The sequence below is a fragment of the Tachypleus tridentatus genome, chromosome 13, assembly GCF_004210375.1.
Source record: "Tachypleus tridentatus isolate NWPU-2018 chromosome 13, ASM421037v1, whole genome shotgun sequence".
NCBI classification, from domain to species: Eukaryota; Metazoa; Arthropoda; class Merostomata; order Xiphosura; family Limulidae; genus Tachypleus; species Tachypleus tridentatus.
Genome location: NC_134837.1, coordinates 275356817 through 275380124, shown reverse-complemented (window position 1 = coordinate 275380124; position 23308 = coordinate 275356817). Strand labels below are relative to the sequence as shown.

General features: G+C 34.4%; 1 protein-coding gene across 1 annotated transcript; it reads left to right on the top strand.

Annotated features, from left to right (window-relative positions):
* Nucleotides 1–5431: 5431 nt before the first annotated feature.
* On the top strand, nucleotides 5432–12156 carry LOC143240118 (uncharacterized). The gene is made up of 4 exons (XM_076482025.1): nucleotides 5432–5517; nucleotides 6393–6520; nucleotides 11705–11812; nucleotides 11964–12156. Exons 1-4 carry the CDS (start codon nucleotides 5510–5512, stop codon nucleotides 12026–12028), a joined length of 309 nt encoding a protein of 102 aa, XP_076338140.1. The 5' UTR covers nucleotides 5432–5509; the 3' UTR covers nucleotides 12029–12156.
* The last annotated feature ends 11152 nt before the right edge of the window (nucleotides 12157–23308 follow it).

Below are 23308 nucleotides of genomic sequence, written 5' to 3'. Positions count from 1 at the left end.
TCGAAACCCGGTTTTTAGAGTTGTAAGTCCGCAGACATACCGCTGATCCTCTGGGGGGCTTCAAAAATCAACGAACAGTACTTAGTCTGATTAGTTTCAGAAAAAAATTTGTATAACGAACTAGTTAAAAGTATGTTCAACAAATGTTTTACTATCTTGCTCTCTTTATTTTGCCAAATCTCTACTTAGGCCTATTTATTTACTTTAGAATTTCAGTTTACAAGCCAAGGTTTTTTTTTTTTCTCCATTAGTATAGAAGTATAGTTCATTTATTTTAACGTCGAATTACCACGGTTGTTTCCTATATTTACATAATCATCTTTTTTTTTGTATTCTGAAGAATCATCTGTCTATTTATCAATGTCTCTTGAAGATACTTCAATTGTTTTAGAATTGTCATTTACGAAATAAATTATTTTTCTTACCTCAACACCGTTAATCTCACTCTAATATATTAACAGTTAAGCCTATATTAATCATCGAGCTTCTGTTTGTACGACGTTAAAGTTTGCGTGTAACTTTTCTTTTGGAGAAATTATTTCTCGTAACTTCTCACCTTCTCTCTCTTCGTCTGTTTATTTTTTGTGCTCATCTTAAGCTATTTGTATCCTTATTACTTAATCGTCTGTCGTTTTATTCTCGGAATTAGTAAATTTTACGCAACAATCTATATTTCTGTGTGAATGACTTTTAAACTTAACGTACGACCCTTTCCAGTTCACGCAACTAAATTTGTCATATGACTTACTTTTAAAAACCTGCTTCAAACTTTCTCGAAGGGAAGCGTAAAATATTCATTCACAAATGGAATAAATCGATAATACCTGATCAAACAGTCTCACAAATTATGATATATTGAGATCAGTTTGATGAACTTTATTTACAATGTATATCGTAAGAGCACATTTATTGAATTAAAGGAACTTCGAATACAAAATAATTTAAGTCCAATAGAATATTTTAAAAACAACAAAATATATATGAACGTAGCTACGATATTATTTTATATCAAACTTAAAAGCAGTTATTTTGAACGCTAATAGTAAATAATTAATAGTTCTGCAAGTTTAACAAGTAACAAAGAAATTAGATTAATGTTTATCTTTAGGAAGTAGCATCACAATTACGTACAATTTTGTTTGCGAAAGTATATTATTCTACAAAGTAATTATTTACCCCATAGTAAATATGCAAGGAGTAACATTAATTGCGCAGTTCATGCCAAACATAAGTTGATCTATGAATTAAATATTTACTTTTTTATAAAATTATACCTCCAAACAAGCTGGAATTTTTAATGTAATGTATCCACACATTTTTTTTCTAAATAATATATTTTTTCTACAAATTAAATTAATGAACCTAAATGTATCAAGTGTTTCACTATTCTTAAAACCATGTTTATATTGTTGCTTTTGTTGACAGTATGGTTGAGAAATGTGTTTGTCAAAATTAATTTAACAAGAAATACTTGTAGCTCATATGTTGATACACAAAATAATAATGTAAAAGTATATATAAAAATGAATTAGATTTGTACTATTTTATAGAAATAAATACAAAAATATTTAATTCTTCAAACACAATGGTTAAACTAACGAATTAAATGTTATAATTCACGTGAAAGAAGCTATAATAAAATCAAAGCTATGTTAAATATAGAAATACATGGTGTCTGGCACAGTGATCCTTTATTTACAAGGTCCGGTATTGCCAGGTGGGTTTAGGCGTTCGACTCGAAATCTGAGGGTCGCGGGTTCGAATCTCCGTCGCACCAAACATGGACGCCCTTTCAGTCTTGGGGGCGTTATAATGTGACGGACAATCTCACTAGTTGTTGGTAAAAGCGTGGCCCAAGAGTTGGAGGTTGAGTGGTGATGACTAGCTGCCTTCCCTCTCGTCTTACACTTCAAAATTAGGAATAGCTAGCGAAGATAGCCCTCGTGTAGCTTTGCGCGGAATTCAAAAACAAACAAACAATCCTGCTACTGTCTAAATACTAAGTAACACTCGGAATATCTGTCACGATGAGGAAAATATGAATTTTTCGATTTCCAATTTTGAAAAAAAAACGTTTGTTATCTTTGTTTTGTTAATATGGATACAAATTCAGTATTCTTGTTATACACCCGTCAAAAGGTGAACATGAATCCTCTTTATTTCTTTTGATCCTTTTTCTCATCGTCAGTGAAAGATGTGATTCTATTTCCAGTGTTGTAATAAAATGACCTACTAGTGATAGAACTCGTTGTAAATCAAAGTATTCTAAAATGGATTTAGAAGGGTTTTCTCGAAGTGTTTTAGAACTCGTAGTTACATAATGAGGAACGATATTTACTAAACTTTCTTCTTCTTGAACAGGAATAACAGGAGAATTCTTCACAAAATGATTTTAATAACCAAACAATGGCCACAAAGGATTCTGGACTGATGTCTTATTGTTAACTGGAAATATGGATGAACTTTCAAATTCGTTGACAGTAAATTCAAACTTGTTAACTTTTAATTCCTATAAATATGACCTTTAGCATGATCTTTTGATCGTTGCCCTGACAACACCAATAGAGACAGTGGACGAAATATCATTCATGTCTGGGACAGAAACTGTGTTCAATTGTTGATATTTGTTGGATTGAAGAATTGTCTACTTTCACTGTTGCTTTACTGTTACATCGGGTAATGAGTTGTGAACACGTTTCAAACTACTTTCTTTGATAAATATAGCAGCAGCATCTATCTGGGGTGCAGAAGGTGAGAGGCCATTTCACTTTGATAACCACTGCACCATCTTACTTATTTCAGAACATGTCACATCAACTGGCAAATTGGAAGAATGAACTAAAGGAATAGGGGAAGCAGGGAAGTTGGTAACTCCACCCTCGACTCCATTAACCCTCACAACATCTTCCCTTACTACGGGTATGGACTCTGTAGACCCCTTCGAGGTCGTGCTAGGTAGACTTGGAAGATTTTGAAAATGCTCTTTGTATTGTTGAGGAGACATATGAGAAAAGAAAAGACATTGGGAGGGCAAGTCTATCGCCCTTCCGGTTGCTTTGTCATGAGCATTAAAGAGAGTGCCTTCTACAGCATGTTGTCACTCATGTAGTAGGCTACACCTCCTTCTACACCATCACTTGTGGCGTGGGTTGTACCTCCATTGTAGAGTGGACTGTCGTCGTTATCTGGAAAGTGAGCTGAACCTCTGTCAGTACCTATGGTGCAGTCTGTGTCACCGATGACTTGAGAAGACTAGGCTGTCCACCAAATTATCAAACTATCTCAAATCATGTACATAGTCCAACAATGTGCTGTTTAGTGCAGCACATGTTAAAGCCATACAGTTTGTTAAAACATTGTATAACTAAATGACGTTTTAAATTTGTGAAGGTTATCTGAACCTATTCAGTCATTACGCTTAGGTGTTGTGGTGCTGCTCAGGGTTTCTTCATATGAAACTGCACAGATTGGGTTTAGACAACATAGTAGGAAAAGTGGGGACACTGGATTATTTTATGTCTGTAACACTCAGGCGATTATCCAAGATGAAAGTAAGAGTTTCGCACAGATTTTCACTTACGTTCATCTCGAAATTTTGTTAATGTGCAGATAATTTTGGAAAGTTAAATTTCATGTGCTTATAATTTTTACACAAAACAAAACTATACCAACTTCTACTAACAATGATTGAGCAGTCTCATTATCATGTAAAACACGTATTAGTATGGTATTAGTAGTGTTATTAGTATGGTATTAGTGCGGTATTAGTAGTGTTATTAGTATGGTATTTATTAGTGTTATTAGTATGATATTAGTAGTGTTATTTGTATGGTATTAGTAGTGTTATTAGTATGGTATTTATTAGTGTTATTAGTATGATATTAGTAGTGTTATTTGTATGGTATTAGTAGTGTTATTAGTACGATATTAGTATGGTATTATCAGTGTTATTTGTCACAGACACAGAACATAAAAGACCTTAAAAGCTTTAATTGTCACTAACTTTATCAGTCTTTGTATATGTGATCAAATCAACAACATTAGGTGATCTGGTGAAACTACGTCCATATGTGGACACAAACACTGGGCGTTATCTGCGTTTCTTTTCCGTTCTTCAAAGGAAAACTATCGGACATAAAATGACCACGGTTTATTCCAAATGTTTAAATAAAGAAAAACACCTAAACCAATGATTCTAACAAAGAATAGGGTTAATGGCAGTCTTGTTTGATAAACAGAAATGAGAACAGTTTGTCTGTTTAATATAAGTACAAACCTGGACACTAGAAGAATCAAACCTCAAACTTTAGTTTTTAAGATCTCGCACTTTTATGTGATAAAGTGGAAAGTGTGTGGGGAAACGTTATGATGTTAAAAGTGTGCAATAACAAGTCCACCAATTTTTAATACAGCCGATAAAGTCGGCATTTTGAGATTGCAATAATTTACTGATCTGAGTAACAAAATCAAAGAATGATTTTAATAAACTAGTCACCATTATATATAAACCAGTTTTATGTATCAATTATTAACAATAGAGCTTTTCTTACATCTTAGACTATCTGTATGTAACCAATTGATTGGATCTTGGTAACTGGAATATTGTTAATAAATTAAATTATAAATCTGACGTAAGACATTTAACACTTTATTAACATCAGTTGACACTTACATTGTACCTTTCATCCTTTTAATTTTGTGTTTTAGTTATTACATTATGTTTTGGGTTTGTTTGTATTCAAATCCGATTTTAAGCGTTTAGAGCTTACAATCTTACCACCGATGTTGTGGACATGAGGTATTACTATAATGTTTAAGTTTAAACACCAGAAGATAGAAAACATTAAGAAACCGTCACACCTAACTTGTGTAATTACTTGTGTTTTTATTACCAATAATAGATATTAGAGTGAACTAGTTTTAAACTTTATTTTTCAAGTTCAGACCAGTTATATGAGATATTTAGATACATTACTGTTTATAGTAATTAGAACATGTTTGTTCATGATAATTGGTTAGATATAACACACTACATTACTGTTTATATAACATGTTTGTTCATGATAATTGGTTCGATATAACACACTACATTACTGTTTATAGTAATTAGAACATGTTTGTTCATGATAATTGGTTAGGTATAACATAGTAATTAGAACATGTTTGTTCATGATAATTGGTTAGATATAACACACTACATTACTGTTTATAGTAATTAGAACATGTTTGTTCATGATAATTGGTTAGATATAACACACTACATTACTGTTTATAGTAATTAGAACATGTTTGTTCATGATAATTGGTTCGATATAACATACTACATTACTGTTTATAGTAATTAGAACATGTTTGTTCATGATAATTGGTTAGATATAACACACGGTTTGTTGGTCATTTTGCACCAATCTTTTCTCGATGAAATAAAAACAGGTTAGACGGAAATTACAGTTAGAAGCAGAAGAGATAGTGTTTTACTAGTGACAATAATGACGGACACAACTTGTAAATGTGGAGGTAGGGTCTAGTTTATGTTGTGCTGTAAATAATAATCAGGATGTATATATTAGGTATTTGAGTGTATGTTAAATAATATTATAAACAAGTAGGGGGAGTTGAGGAACAAATTGTAGACATGAGTAAATAAATGTTGGTGATGTTGTGTATGTCAGACTGGTTTGGATAATGTTTGTGAAGTATTTTGGATATGTGAAGTAAGGGTGATGTAGTAATAAACAAAACTTTATAAATAGTACTTTAAAAGTTTATCGGTTTAACTTTAATGTGAAATATCAACATAAATAGGCTTGGTTGGGTTTAAGCTTTTCTTACGATTCACTAGATTACTTGCAATGACAGTAAACCTACTATATCTATTTGTAACACTACCAATAATATATTTTATTGAAACTTGTATGTGTTTTCTCAAATTAAAGCCACATCAGGCTATCTGCCGATTCGGCTAGGGGAATCGAACTCCTGATTTTACCGTTGTAAATCCGAAGACATACCGCTGTACTACCGGCGACCATTTATTGTACCTTTTAAGCTAAACATAAACCTTAATTTTAACCAAACTTTTTAAAATGTAATTAAATGTTAAACTCCCAATTTTCACCACTTGCATTATTTATATTTAAATGTTTTATCTATTGCATACAACCTGTTTCTTATTTTGCTTTTTGTGACAAGAGCTGGCTGTAAGTGTAGTGATTTACTTAACGAATTGTGGGTAATATGTATTGTAACTACTACACAATAACAAGTGTTTACATGTATATTACTTGTAAACAGCGAACACGAAAACGTTTCATTACATGAGTAATAATGAATTAACTTGTAGTTCTTATACTATAAATCTGTGTAGCATTCATACCTTACTTATGTTCTAGTTGTCTTCTCTTCCATGAAGATCAAATGTGCACGTGCGTCAAAGAATGCACGTGTGGCAAAGAACACGGTTGTAAGTGCACCACGTGCAACAAGAAAGACGAAACTGAAAGACGTTGCAAGTGCGAAGGTATGAAGTGTTTTCTTAATACAAGGGCAGCTATTAACGTCCGTTTACTTAACTAGCAGGAGCTATTCAGCTATTAATATCTCTGGTTTATAACATTTTAATATTCTCTTGGGTTTTTATGTTCTTGGTTTTAAATGTAGCGGTCTTCACCTTTTGCTCTCCTATAAAGGGTGACCCCCCCCTTACCTTGTATACGTCTACTGAACCTTCATTCTACTTCGTAACTAAAACTTATTTGAAAGACTACAAGTGCTTTCGGTTAATATCGACTGCACACTTTAACATGTAACGTAACGCAACTCGATATTAAGTAACATGGTAACAACACTGCTAAAAATAGCAGTATCATTGCACCAACAATAATAGTGTAACACACATAAAGTCTTACCATACCTCTTCACTTGAGGGGTCTGTCCTAATGCCCCGTCCGGTTTATTACTTTGTGCCGGTTGACTCTATCTTAGATCAAAGATTATAAATTCTAAAAAGGATTCATGCAAAATGTAGATCTGCATACAGACCAAGCTTGTGTGTTCCCAATTCTTCATTTTAGTTAATGGGTAAATAAAGCGATATTGCTGTAACATTCAAATTGCAAACTCCTTATCCGAAATTCGGATAACTTGAACCGTACTTATTTAAGTAACTGCCGCTACAGAAGCTGTGATCGATACCTTTATGGAAATCTTTCTTTTCTGGAAGTGTATTTGCTCCACTTTCTTTACAGTATTTACCACATGTGTAAATTGGTACATGTTGAATTAATTTCGTTCTTTCATTTTAGAAATTCTAGTCAATGTCTAAAGCTGGTGCAAGAACTTGCACATTTAACAGTGAATTTCATACAAATATGAAATTTTGACAAGGAAGACAAAATCAAATGTTTGCATTATTTATCTATACTGTTTGTTTTCATTTATGGTGATCTCTCGAACAAAACCTTACTACTAAACATGCAGCTACTCACTCCATAGTTCGACTTGATGTGTTCTTCAAACTGCCTGACGATGCTTTTGTTAAAAGCTACCAAGGAGCAACCTTCGCTTATCACAGTTCTCTCAACATCAGCTTTTAAATGTTGACTGCTTTTCGTAACTATGTTTGAACCAAAGATCCGTTCTACCAAAACGAATAATGAAGGTTATTTGTAATTCGATTACTCCTTCCTCGAAGACATTAAATAGATGTAGTCATAATTCGTTTCACCTGCAGCCGATGCTTCAAATCGGCAACCTGCCAATTATACGTGTCTACGTGCAATTTTTCCTTCCCAGAGTAAAATTGTATTTCTTCTACACTTCCAGTCGATTCCTTGAGTGACATTAAAAATCTCGTCGAATTGCTTGGTGTCCACTTAAACAACATGACTTATCACGTTTTTTTCTTATTGTTGTGAGAACTAGTCCAAGCTTATATGTATAAATAATAAAGGGGGACAACGTGTGTAGTTGATGTAACAAATAACCTTCCACAAATATTTCTCCTCGGTATGGATTTCTTCCCTTTAGTGAGAGGACCACCCAAGGAAAGTTCAGTATTTACACATCCATCCGCATGTTTCCCGTGCGTGGCAATTCGTGAAATGAAAAGATAAGATCCTCATGGTTGGTGTGTCCTCCTCTAACACACCTCTTTGGCCTTTACACCTATAGATGGGTGGCCTTGCGATATTCCCCCCCTTCCTTAGAACAGTCGGCTGGTCCACTTGGACTAGGATCAACCAAGTGTTGGATGTTTTTATCAGGTGAAGTAAACATTTTATCTGATACTGATGTTTGAGTATAGTGCTCACCAAACTCTGGCGTTGGTCAAGTGACGTTGTAGTACGTCCCGTTACAGGGCTTCATGGTGGGTGGGTTCAGGGCCCACAGAAATTTCCCTCTATAATTGAATTTTCTAACTAAAAACTTCAAATAGTGGCACACTGTCCCAAGGTAAACGAACACATCTTGAAGATTCTGAGCAGCAATCCTTACCACCTGCTCTACCTCCATTTTCTATATTTACGTTGTCTTTCAGACACGCCTTTAAGCCAAATGTCTTTTATTCAGAATGAACCTGACGGTCAGCAAGTCACTAAATAAGCTTCAATCTAGTGACATTAATGGTGGTAAGATCCCATTGCAACACGGTGAACTCCTCTTGCATTCAAAGGTAATTGAGGATATGCCTATTGAGGTTACACCTCGTGCTACTTTAAATTCATCATGAAGAATTATTGTTGAAGAATTGAGAAACATCAAAGAGTCAAATTCTCGCCGGTGTCTCTGCTAAAGGAGTTTCTACAGTGAGGTCCATCTCCATTCGCAAAGATGGAATTATGATGCTGACAAATATCCTTGTTCTTGCACTTCCATCCCCACGTCCACCTGGCACCATCATAACAGGTTATCTTAATACCAGGGTACGACCATGTATACCAAACCTTCTGTTTCCAATATCGGAGGTTCAGTCATTGAAAGACTTCATGTCGTGGTTCCCTGACTCGTGCTAGTTGTAGTAACAAGGACCATGATGCCTACTAACGTAAACTGTCCCTAACTGCCTCAATTGCACTGGCTCTCACTAATCCCACTTTTGTTCTAACCTCCGAATATCCATACGTATTCAAATCGAATGATCTTCAACACCGATCTTTAATTTACACACATTCCAACAAACTACAAACCCCACATTCTTTATTTATGGATACATGCATTTCCTTCAATACATCTTCCACCCCAAGATGCAAAACAAGCATTCGTTTACTGGAATCTCCTAACAGCAAAGACTTGCCCAATAGAACTAAGGCAAAATCAATGGTCTCCATACCTCCCTCGAATAAGAAAAATTACGTGGTGGTAAACAGAAGGGTTCTCCACCCAATTCGCCAACAGAGCCACCATAATACAATGGAACTATAGAAGGTTACATTCTAATCTGGATGACATGAACTCTAATTGCTTCCCACCATCCTCTCTCCTTATAGAATACATTTCTCAACCTGCCATTAGATTAGTCACCTTCAAACATTTTTATTTGTACAGAAATGACAGTCATGGAGGGGTGTCACTGTTGGTAAATCAGCATGTGCACACCTTATCTTTACCACTCGACACACCCTTGGAGGTTGTAGCCCTACGTGTTTCCTTGGGTCTCACAATGGTCGTGGTCGATGCCACTGGTAGAAGCTGTATCAAGCAAACTAGCTCTTTCACTATCCTAAGATACAACATGGAAGTATGGCATTTTGCGAAAATGGCAGTTTGACCATGTTTGCTAAACTCTTAATGAACAGGATATTCAAAGTATACGAGGTGTCGCCACTCTAATTCTTCTCTAGAGGAACTTGGAGTCCCTCAGGTATGTATCTTTTGATTGTCGCACTTTTCAGATTAAAGATTAATGCTGTCACTGAACAACTCGCTCTTGCAAACGGGCTCTGTCGACGACTTTCGCACCTCATGTCAGTCGTCAAACTCGAGGTACATTGACCAGCAGCTACGGACTACCCTCAATCGCTTTCTAAAGTGGACCACAGCAAACTGCTTTAACTTCTCTAAAACCGTCTGCATGTAATTTTGCTTCGATCAATACTAATTGTCTATTTCAATATGTTTATGGTTCATCGTTCTGGTGATCAACATCCGACAATTTGAAAGCAAAGGAAATAGCTTGTGAAGAAAAATGTGTAACTTTCTCAACAGTTTCAAAGATCAACGTACTTTCTTACCTAATCTCGGGAACGTTGTATAATAATACTTGTTTACTACTACTACTAAGAACGATGTGAGTGAATAGCACTTTATACCACTTTCAGTACCTATAATCAAATTCATAAACTGTCCCACTTTGGAAGTAATGGTAAGCCTACGTATAAATAACTCCAGAGATAATCACTATCTATACCATGTACTCAATGAAACTTAAAGCATTGTTATTTCACCGAATTGTGTTTCCTATACTGGCCTGGCATGGCAAAGCGTATTAAGGCGTTCGACTCGTAATCCGCGGGTTCGAATCCCAGTCGCACCAAACATTCATTTTCAGCCGTGGGGACATTATAATGTGACGATCAACCCTATTGTTCGTCAGTGAAAGAGTTGCTGAAGAGTTGGCGGTGGGTGGTGATGACTAGCTGCCTTCCCTCTTGTCTTACACTGCTAATTTTTTTATTGCTAGCGCAGATAGCCCTCGATCAACTTTGCGCGAAATTCAAAAACAAACGTACTCCTTCTATAAATGACTACTAGAGATATCTTTGAATTATATGAATCTAAATATTCATATTTAGCGGCTTAACTGTTTAACGATACTAAGATTTCCTTCCATACGATTTCGTTGTTATAAAAATTGCGTTAATGAAATAGTATGAATCCATAACTCAAAATGCTTATCTGTTACCATTTACTGTAAGGTTTTATATGGAAGTAAAATCCAGAAATTTATAGGTGTTATCAAATATTACCTAAACTGCCTTTTAGAACATAACCAGCCCTAATTATCTAGGGCTATGTCAGTTATTCTTAATATCTAGGTACGTCCTATGTAATATGGAAAGTTGTTTACAAAATCATCTAATACATTTTTTCACTTAGGTAAATAACTTTTATCAAACTACGTCAGTTACTTGTCAAACTATATACATAGAGAATTACCATTATTTCATATGCCTCTAACCAAATCTAACTCTTACCAACATGTATTAAGATAGCTCGTGGTTGAACAATAGTAATCCTCTTACTTTTGCGGAATTTCTCACCTTCTACTGACTTCCTAATTTACCACTGAAACTGATTTCGAAAGCTTAACACTACTTAAGCTGTCACGTTTATTTAAGTGTGATACTGGGACATAAGAGCTAAACCTATTGTCTGACATCTTTAATCTAAAAAAAACAATGGAAGTTTCATTAGCAGTTTCAACATGGTTAAAACTTCCAGTTCAAACCACACCTTCACCTCCTATCTCAACAATATTTCGTATCTTAATGACTTGTACTTTACGAAGTGTTATAACTAACCCACACTATATACACTTCATTATTAGATTTAATCTATTGTAGATTACACAAGTTAAACTGTGTCAGTTGTTTAACTTAACGTCAACCACAAAGTAACGTTTCTGACATAATCAACTATTAATGTGAACTTCAATGTATCATGACACCTAATTAATTTGTGCCACATTCCTCTTTCTTTACAGATCCTACATGCACATGTATCGAGAAGTGCACATGTGGTAAAGAAGACGGTTGTGAGTGTATCATGTGCAATAGAAAAGCGGAAACTGAGGATCGATGCCAGTGTACAGGTATGTATAATCTTCCTGTTTAGTCCATATTGTATAGAATTCAACTTTAACCCAAAACACTTATATAATTTCGTCATTCAGTACTAAACGTTTATCCCTTGTTTAAACTTCGATTTTTATCATACATGTAATCTTATTTATTCCTTTTTAGAAGGAGAAACCTGCAGTTGCACATCATGCACTTGCATACAGTTGAACATCAGAAAGGCGGACTGAATTTCCCAAAACGTTTGCCAGGTTCATATTGAGGTTGCTATTTAATGTATTCTATTTGATTGTTTACTTTGTTATATTTTTTTACTTTTTATTATTCTATTTGCAAATTAATAAATTTTAAAATTTGATATTCCGGTGTAAATTATCAATCTAAAATCACTTAACTAAAGCTTTACGAACATTGACTGTACTTTTTTTTACTGGCAACTATTGTAGTTGAACCATAATTCTTAAATATCTTATTTTCTCTTGATCTATAAGCTACAATTGAAATGTGACTTAATCGTTCTATAAATACTACCCCTAATTACTGCAGTACCAGGGACTTTCATCCTCTCTTGTAGTATCTTTGTTTGTTTGTTTTGGAATTTCGCACAAAGCTACTCGAGGGCTATCTGTGCTAGCCGTCCCTAATTTAGCAGTGTAAAACTAGAGAGAAGGCAGCTAGTCATCACCACCCACCGCCAACTCTTGGGCTACTCTTTTACCAACGAAAAGTGGGATTGATCGTAACATTATAACGCCCCCACAGATGCGAGGGTGAGCATGTTTGGCGCGAACCCGCGACGCTCAGATTACGAAGCGCACGCCTTAACGCGCTAGGCCATGCCAGGCCTCTTGTAGTATCTACAAGATTAGACTGGTATTTATAGGTTGGTTAGAACAACTATCGTTTAGAACAACTATCGTCAGTTAGTAAATATAAAGGATTATCTAATACGCATCAAACAAATCGCATTAAATTCACCTGTAATTAAATCTGTTTTCCTAGATTTTCTTACTCCTACTGAAATTTTTCTAGAATTACATCCCACACTTTAAGATCTCGCCGGCTCCTTCAAAACATGAATAATAGAACACAAATAAGTCTGTATACTAATATAGGCTTAACACTTAAAAACATAGTATCAACCTATACCAAACATGAAATACTATTGTTTGTTACGGTTAACATTCACTATAACGGAATGTAACTGGTTAATATCTAGTTCTTTCAACTAGTGCATTATTTTCATGTGGATAATAAGATGTGGTTCTTCACTATATATCACAATCTCATTAACAAGATGAAACCAGATAACTTAAAACATCGAACAATGATGTGTGTTTTCAAACCTAACATTTGAATAATAATAATACAAAATATAGTGAATTAATGCACGTTCTATAAAAACTTTGTTCATCATCTGTTCTTGTAAGGTGGAAATACGAACCTTAAGAAATCGTTATGATTCTTTCAAAACGAATACTCGTGTTGGTGTTCCTGTTACTGTGTAATTAGTTTAATAAATGTCTCGTTTGTTAAGCTTAAAGCTACCGAGGGGACATTTGTTAGGCGAACAACAATTTCAGCCTACAATACATTGTCTTAGCATCTTTCAAGGGAGATTTCGACCCACGTAACTTTATTCATCCGTGTTTTTCTTGAATTTTACGACACTTCAGATTACTGGTTCATGAGTTTAAGCTGTTTTATATTCAGTGTTTGATTCAGTTGAATCGCCAATCAACAAATAAAATAAATTATAATTAATTTGTAACATGAACAAAAGTGTCAACAAGTTATAAAACACAGGTACTAAGTTACTATTATATATATTATATAATATAGTTACCTGACGGAAAGAGGATTTCATATGAACCTTTTATACAAGCTGTTAAAATATCTGTAAAAATAGGATGAGTTAAATTATCGTCGAAATGTCCTTTATCAATTACCCTTTATCCATACCTTATAATACGAAGATAAAAGAACAGAAGTAACTTGAATAAAACTGTAGAAACTTTGAAACATCATCACGTACGTGAAGGTGCAGAAATAAAAGAATCTTCTTGTATTTAAGACAACTGTGGAAATAGTTTCTAATTTAAGATGTTTTGTCTTTAACAACAACATTACTTGTTTGATATGTTTGTGATTTTTCACATGACTGGAGAAAATCTGTAGTTGAGAAAATGTATCCTTTTCATACACTACTGAATTAAATGTGAAACTTTTAAAAATCTTGGAATCTTTTACCCACACTTCGCCCCTTGGAGCATGTGTTCAGCTGTACCTGACTAACTGATCCGCTTGTAATTATGGTTAAATATCACTTTGTGTCGAATCGATCTTACCTTTTTGAACATCCAAAGTCTACTGATAGTAGACTTGCATTCTATATCACAACAAAGACTGCTCATACTGGACAGGTGGTTCGTCACATTTGTTCCTTATATATATATATAAAAGTAGGTTTTGAATATAATTTTGAGTATACAGAAAAATTTGATAAAATAAGATCTGAATATTAGTCAAATATTAAAGCTACCGAAACTACAGGGAACATCAACCAGGCATTCGACCATGGATCTGTTAGTGAACGTACAGTTCAGCGTTGGCAACTAGTCATCACCACCCACCGTCAACTCTTGGGCTACTCTTTTACCAATGAATAGTGGGATTGACCGACATATTATAACGCCCCCACGGCTGAAAGGGGCGAGCATTTATTGGCGCGAAGGGGATGATAAACAATATAGCTATGTGTGTTGTGATCTGAGGGTCGCGCCAAAGATGCTCACCCTTTTAGCTGTGAGGGCGTTATAATTTAACGATCAATCCCACTATTCGTTGGTAAAAGAGGAGATCAGGAGTTGGGGCTGGGTGGTGATGACTATCTGCCTTCCCTCTAGTCTTACACTGCTAAATTAGGGACGGGTAGCACAGATAGCTAGCTTTGTGCAAAATTCAAAAAACAAACACAAACAAACAAATTTATATCTAAACGCGTAATAATGAACGCATACCAAATTACGATTGACGATTTTAAAAGAACTCTTCTGCAGGGGGCAGATGAGAATAAGTTATATATCCCTGTAATAATAGGTAGAAGTGCAGAATTCTTTGTGATAAAAATAACTGAAAAGATCAGGCCCGATCAATGCAAATAACGATAAACTAAAATTTTCTTTTTCAGAAAATTGTATTGCTTAAAACGATTTATCATTTTAAGAGTAAATCATAAACATAATTCAAGTGATTTATCTTTTAGGTGTGAGTCTATTTAGAATTGTGTTTATTTTATGACTTCTTAAAATTACCACAAAATTGCATGTACATATAAAAAAAAATGTTTAAAACTATTACATTGTAAAACCAAAATCGAAAAAGATTAACCACTCGTATATGATGGTGAGTAACTATGTACAAAAATTGCACACATTTATTTTCTTGTTTTATATATTTTTTTCCGGAAAATAAGAGAAAGAAAGAAAGAAAAAAAAATAACATAAAAAAGCTATGTATATTATACCAGTTATAGGCGTCTAGTGATTTCTATTTCTTAAATATATATTCATATGAGAGAGGTACTATGTTTATCATGTATGAAGATACACAATAAATCATTTTTATGTCGGTTTTTATAAAAATAGTTTAGTGCATTATGCAAGTGTCTATCAGATACTGTCTCTATTACATCCACTTTCTCTGAAATAATGGCCGAATACACTAATCGAAATAATGTAAACAGTTTAATAGACATAGTCATTAAAATAATTATGAAAAACATCCAAAAATACCTGCCATAGATCTTAACATATATCATGAACTCTATCAACCATGGATAAATTAACAGTACTACACATCAATATCCAGGATGCTATTGTTTCCAAGAAACATGAGATGGAAGACATAACCAACATCATAAAACCAGATGTCTTTGTAGTTAGTGAAACAACCCTCTATAACTACCACATATTTAAAATAATAGGATAATCTATTATCAGACAAGATTGAAAGGGTAAGAGAGATTCAAACAGAGGAATTTTATTACGGTATAAAACTGAACTTATAGTTCAAGGAGTTTGAATACCTTCCTCTAATGAATCAGTAGTAATAGACGTATAAAATTCAGTAACAGTGGCGGGCATTGACTGCTCGTCTAGCAAAGTATTAGATGTCAGTCTATTACATTCCATATATAACCACAACCTTAATATAGTAATTATAAGAGATTTAAATAGTAAATATCACCTTCAACTGTACATGTACAAACCCTAATGGTAAAATACTTTATTAATTTCCAAGTGAAACTAATATGATTTTGTTAAATGATGCAACACCGACACATATCTCGTACTCACATGGTCACAGTAAAATATTGGACTTACGCCTGTGTTCGTACAATATGTGTCGCAAATTCATAAACTTGTCTGTTGGTCACAATATAGGTAGTGACTACCTTCCAGTCTGGTGTATTTTCAACCTTACCCCCACTTAAACAAAATTAAAGTAAAATATAAATTAAATTATAATAAAGCTAATTGGCCACTATTTCAATCAGTCATATCAAATTTTACCAACTGAAGTACTAAACTTTGACACGGACACATCAGATATAGATGTATATAGTCATATAATATCTGAGTGCCTAAAACGTGCAGCCAACAGCTCTATACCGAAACAAAAACACTTCATAACAACACACATATGGCAACCACATCAAGAAATAATACACTTGATAAAAGAAAGAAGAAAACTACGCAGACAGTACATACAAAATGGAAATCCGACACTAAAAACACAAATAAACAGTAGATGTCTTATTTTATTTCTTATAATCCAACAACAAAAACAAGACAGTTGGGACACAATTAAATCGTAAAACAGATCCAAAACAATTCTGGACACACTTCTAAAAGATATACCAACACAGGAAAAACAAACGAAGAGTGCCCATCATTCGAATCATATGACGAAACAGTTTACACTAACTATAAAAAGCAGAGATATTTAAAGGCCATCTACAAAACACGTTCAAAACACATCATGAACATCAAAAACACAAAAACAAACCTCCTGGAGAAGATGGTATACAAGCTATCCTCCTAAAACATGGTGCTCAGAACTTATATGAGCACCTAACTTATCATTTTCAGCTAGATATTTCCCTCTTTCTTGGAAGGAAGCAGTAATTTTAATGTTCTAGAAAGAAGGAAAGCCAGCGAATAAACCAAACAATTACCGCCTGATTAGTCTAACCAGCTGCATCGAAAAAATTTTAGAAAAAATAATTATTAACCAACTATTTATATATTGGGTTGAGGAATAATTCGTGAGCGTTTTTTCAAGTTAAAAAATATATTCATAAATGAAACGCTTTCGCAAAATATTTCATGTCATTTGGTAGATAATTTTTTTGCTCTAATAGATGGTGTGTTTGATTTTCATATGTCTTTAATTTTTGCTTTCATTTCCAGCTCATTAAATGGAATGTCAAGTGGACAAAATCGAGCATTTTCGACACCATCTGCTTTTCGCATTTAATTTCTTGCAATTTTGTTTAAAACAATGCATACTATATACCTAGGTATTACATGAAATAAAGTATCATAATAAATATTTTGGGTGTAATGTGTTCATGCATTGAAGTATTGTATAGCCTTGCATGTAATGCTTGAATGAAATTATTTAAAAACGCTCACGAATTATTCCTCAACCTAATACTTAGAAGTAAATTTAAAATTACTCGAAATTCAAAACGGATTTAAAAAATATAGACAAAGTACAGACTACCTAATCAGATTAACTGAAACAATTACAGACAGCTTTAACAAAAACGAATGTACTTTATTTAGCTTGCTTTGTCGATCTGGCATAACGGATTACTTCACCGGTTAACGGAAATGGATTTATTCCAGGGAATTATTCACTGGCTATCTAACTTTCTGGAACAATAGAACGTCTAAAGTAGATGTGAATGGGGCCCACTCAGGATCTTTTTCACCTGAAGCAGGAGTCCCATAGGGAGGGGTAGTTAACCCTTTCTTATATTTCATGTATGTGAGTAATATGCCACTGTCGGACCTAAATGTAGGTTTTGCATCACAGTTTGCTGACGATGTAGCAGACTGGAAAAGTACCTCCAATCCTTCAATAGCAGCAAGAAACCTCCAACCAGTTAGAACAATACTGCCAGAAATATAGAATAAAAATAAATATTCTAAAAACCAAGTAATACTATTCACCAGATTAAACAAATTGAAAAATATCCACCAAAGATATACATGAACGGATCACTACTACAGACTGGTACCTCGGCAAAAATTTTAGAATTAACCTACGATACCAAGTTAACGTGGATATAGCATAATAACAATATACTAGCTAGAATCTGGAAAAGAGCAAATTATGCAAGAAGCCTATCGGGTAAAAATCAAGGCACATCACCTGATAATATAATAAAAATCTACAAAACATACATTAGACCTATAATAGAATACGCATTACGTTCAAAGGTTTGGCTTGTTTGTTTTTGAATTTCGCGTAAAGCTAGCCGTCCCTAAGTTATCAGTATAAGACTGTAGGAAGGCAACTGGTCATCATCACCCACGCAAGTTCCTGGGCTACTATATTACACTGTATAGTTTTCACTTTCAACAGAATTTATATACTAGTCGAAAGATTAACATAACAGACTACAAACAATGAATATATACAATCATCTAGTGTATGACCTCTCTGAATTCTGATTCATTTCTACTCAAATGAATACTTCACTGTAAATTAATGAACTAATTGTTTAACTGTATGTATATCTATGTACCTAAATATATCTTAGTATAGTTTACTGTATCTTAACTTTATGTTCCCTCCAGCTAACACCTAAATTAAAACATTGAAAACATAATTTAAAACCATGTATATTTGTATGAAATAACTTTTTAAACTCTGTTGTTTATTTTATGGTTTTCTATGAAAATCAAGAAAAGTTGAGCTGTTATGTTTGTTCGATTTCAGCTTCGATTCAAGTTGTTTTTGTATATTTTTCGATTCACATTCCTTTTTCGATTTCAGTTTTCCAGTTCAGATCAGTTTTGATTTTAATTCCAGTTTTTCATATTTCTTTAAAATTGTTATTACTTTCTTCTGCACCATTATGCACTCTTTTGGTAACTTGTGACCTTATTATACATGTGCATTCACACCGTTTTTTGAAAGATATCTTTTTCATCTCTGTGTATAAGTTTTTATAGTTAATCTATATAAATTCCACACTTAGTAACTTTATCTATTTTTCCTTCTACTGTCCCGTTTCTTTTCTCTTTCTGAAGGTGAAGCACTGAGTTTGTCTCCTCCTATTTATTATTATTTTTACAGTTACAATATTTTTAACACACATTTAAGACAAGTATTAATAAAATCAACGTATTTAACAGAAAACCACTCATTCTTTCCGATACTGTTTTATTTAATTTTCATAGTGTATTTAAACTCTTTAGTACTTTTCAACTCACAGTTTTAGAAACACATTAAGTTGTAAAAGAGAAATAGTAAAAAGGAGTTTCTACTGCAATTCCTTTATTATATAAAACATACAAGCATTATAAGCTTACAAGTTGAAATTAGAATGAACAACTAAGATATTCTCAATGTTTTCAGGCAACAAACTGTTTCTTTAGGAACTAAAGATCACTATATATATAAAATAACCTTTCGACATTGTCTTGTATCACTGAAGCAGCATGCACAACTATAGTCAGTTTGTACAAGTCTTCATGTTCTATTTTCATTGAATTACACCATGAAGTTAGACTGCTGTGTGCTGGAATTATTTCAGTATTCCCAAAGTTCTTCAGAGCCGAAGCAATGCCCTTTTTTGAAGTACTCGAGTTTTTCTTGCTTTTTATAGCCAATCTAAGCATCTTTTCCAACTCATCCCCTGATGTACTGGATGTCATCTGCTCTTCAGATTCTGAAGTTACTTGAAGTTCGAGTTTAGGGTTCATTGCACATAATCTGACGTTAAGTTTGATCAAAGTTCAAGTTTAGGATTCATTGCACATAATCTGCCATTAAGTTTGATCAAATGATTTATGGCTTGTTCCTGTTCTGCTTCACATAACAAAACACTAAATCTATAATCTAGATATATCGATGCTCGTATTACTTCATTTTTAAGACGTTTTTTCCTAACTTTCATTAGTTCTGTGATGTTGTGAGCTAGCAGACGTTTGATTATGGATATTTCACTTTTACAAACAAGCCACACTTTATAGAAGTCTCCAGGAGTTAAATTTTCTTCTTATAACTGTACTGTAGCTTTTTAGCCGGTTCTAATACGAGTTTAATTTATTGTAATTTCTCTCAGGATTGAAGAGAATGTTTTTAGTTATTTCAATAAACGGTGGAAGTTCCACTAAACGGGAGATCACATCACATGTTGATCACCAAGTTCCACTAAACGGGAGATCACATCACATGTTGAGCACCAAGTTCCACTAAACGTGAGATCACATCATATGTTGAGCACCATCGCATCTCCCGTCCACAATAAGCATATGATATTTCTTTGTCTTTGAAATATTTTTTATAGCTGGAGTTCGCAGCTTTTTCGACAGCTTTTACGCCTGAGATATAGTAATTACACACAGTTCTTTATTTAACCTATCTATTACTGCAAGTTGCAAAGTGTAAGCAGCATATTTAACAGAAACAACACTGCCTAGTTTAATATAGTTCACTTTCATCACTAACAGTCACATTTCCGTCATCGGAAATTAATTCCACAACTTTAACCATATTTCTAGCATTATCAGTAGTGATAGAATACACTCAAGTTGTATTTCGATAACACATTTATATCTATTTCTATGATGTTTTTTTTTTTTTACCAAAATGTCCTGAATATAAGTTTGTAACAGCTAACGTTCTTATTTGAAGAGAGTCGCTATCAATGACTTGGACATTAATGGCTAGCACAGACCTATCCAGACAAGATGCGATGTTAATTTTCAATGAAAACATCTGTTTTGCAGCTCTTCACTTATTTGTTTTACAATTTCTATAGCTTTTTTATCAACTAAATCTACTATTGTGTTAAGAACATTTTTAATTGGATCGATTACTTTAAAACATACTCTCCTATACTGTAGGAAAATGTCTCAAATTTAGGGTTACCAACTCAATCATAGCATTATGAAACCTTTTTATGTCCATTGGAATATTTATTGTTGAAAAAAAACAACAACTCGTGAATAGTTTTTCTACGCTTGGTGTCGCTGTGGTCTTGAGTCTTCTCATATTGTGAATGTCGTCGGTGTTTGGGTACATACCCTGGAGGGTCAGGTTCTCTATGACCTCTTCCTCCTCCCCGTACTTGGCTGATTGATATTTATGACTGTGAACTGAATTTTATTTGGTCCTTTTCAGGACAATTTCCATGTATTTTGGCTCGTATACAGTTATTATTCTATTAGCAGAATGTCAAGTTTGCTGGTGGCATTTTTTTTAAATACATAAATAAATAAACTATAAATATATTTTTTTAATTTTTATTTAAAGTTTATATATTTTCTTTTTTTATTTATTTTTATATTTGAAATATAAGTTAACTGGGGAGAGATATTTAGGACTAGCTTCATCATGTATGAGGTACCTGTCTAGTTCGCATAGTAATTCGTTTTTCATCCAATTCTTATTAAAGTACATCATTGTAATATGTAGGAGTCCATCTGGCATGGTTGGTATGTTCGAGTATTTGTGAATGAACTGAGATGATATTGTTCTTGGAACTCTGTATGCAGTTGTGAGGAGTGTGTTTTGGATTGTTTGTAGTTTGGATTTAATTATTTTATTGCTTACAGTTATCCATGCTGGAGTTGCATAATCTATTACAGGTCTAATATATGTTTTATACATTTTTATTATGCTATCTGTAGATGCTCCATTGTTTTTACCAGTTAGACTCCTAGCATAGTTAGTTCTTCGCCAGACTTTATTTTTAATTTCGTTCACATGATTGATCCAAGTTAGTTTTGAATAATAGGTTAGACCTACAAATTTTGCCGATGGGGCAATTTGGAGTAGAGTGCCATTCATATATAGTTCTGGCTGTTGTTTTTTGTGTTTTGTGGATTTCGTAAAGACTACGAGTTGTGTTTTTGCTGTGTTTATTCTCATATTGCAGGAGTGTTTTTGTTTGTTTTGAATTTCGCGCAAAGCTACTCGAGGGCTATCTGTGCTAGTTGTCCCTAATATAGCAGTGTAAGACTAGAGAGTAGGCAGCTAGTCATCACCACCCACCGCCAACTCGTGGGCTACTCTTTTACCAACGAAGAGTGGGATTGACAGTGACATTATAACGCCTCCACGGCTGAAAGGGCGAGCATGTTTGGTGCGACCGGGATTCAAACCCGCGACCCTCGGATTACGCCTTAACCCACCTGGCCATGCCGGGTCCTTGCAGGAGTGATCTTTTCATAGTTGAAGCTCCGCGTCTTCTTACTAGATTTTCAAATTCTGCTTTATAGTGTCTCTCCTTTTTTTTTTGTTTGTTTGTTTGGAAATTTCGCACAAAGCTACTCGAGGGCTATCTGTGCTAGCCGTCCCTAATTTAGCAGTGTAAGACTAAAGGGAAGGCAGCTAGTCATCACCACCCACCGCCAACTCTTGGGCTACTCTTTACCAACGAATAGTGGAATTGACCGTCACATTATACACCCCCACGGCTGGGAGGGCGAGCATGTTTAGCGCGACGCGGGCGCGAACCCGCGACCCTCGGATTACGAGTCGCACGCCTTACGCGCTAGGCCATGCCGGGCCGAGTATCTCTCCATGTGTTATGTTAGATTAATAACACAAGGATTCTTTAAAACCTTAGTGCAACCAGTTACACTGCAAGTTGCTTTTTCGTGTTCGCGAGAACCAGCGATTATGAAATATGAATACACTTCATTAGTTTCGTAACACCCCATATTTGAAAAGAGTAGAAAAACGTAAAAAATAGCGACCAGACAAAATGTGCAGAGGAAAGATCTTCCTGAATACTATTTCTCTCTAACTTTATCTACAGCAGAGAAAACATGCAGATATTTCGGTTTAAGATCTAACTGGTCCCTAGCCGAGGTTATGAGTCAGAATCAACTCAGAAATTTATTTTCTCTTCACCCTACTCGTGACTGGATATTTGGTAAAGCTACATGAGAAAAAAACAACAAAAAAGGACGTGCGAATTCACGTATGTAAATACTTACGCACGTTACTGACACGTATAAACAAACAAACTGTGGTTATGGATAATAGGCAAGCAAGCAGCGGCGGAAAAACTGACGACAGGTACCGACTAGTAAGTATCACAAAGATAAACGACCGGTATGGGACTTAGGGTCCTTCATAGTGGTGTGGGATCTATAGATCCTGTGTCAAGAATCTGGTGTAGGGGAAAGTGGTTAGTACTCTATACACTACAAATATATTAAGGAGACTAGTGGGGGCGCCACGTGTTGGGTGTTTCA

Bases quoted from the DNA above. Each gene is read 5' to 3' on its own strand.
- LOC143240118 (XM_076482025.1), top strand. The intron at 6,521-11,704 runs GTATGAAGTGTT...CTTTCTTTACAG, and splicing joins AAGACGTTGCAAGTGCGAAG to ATCCTACATGCACATGTATC. The intron at 11,813-11,963 runs GTATGTATAATC...ATTCCTTTTTAG, and splicing joins GGATCGATGCCAGTGTACAG to AAGGAGAAACCTGCAGTTGC.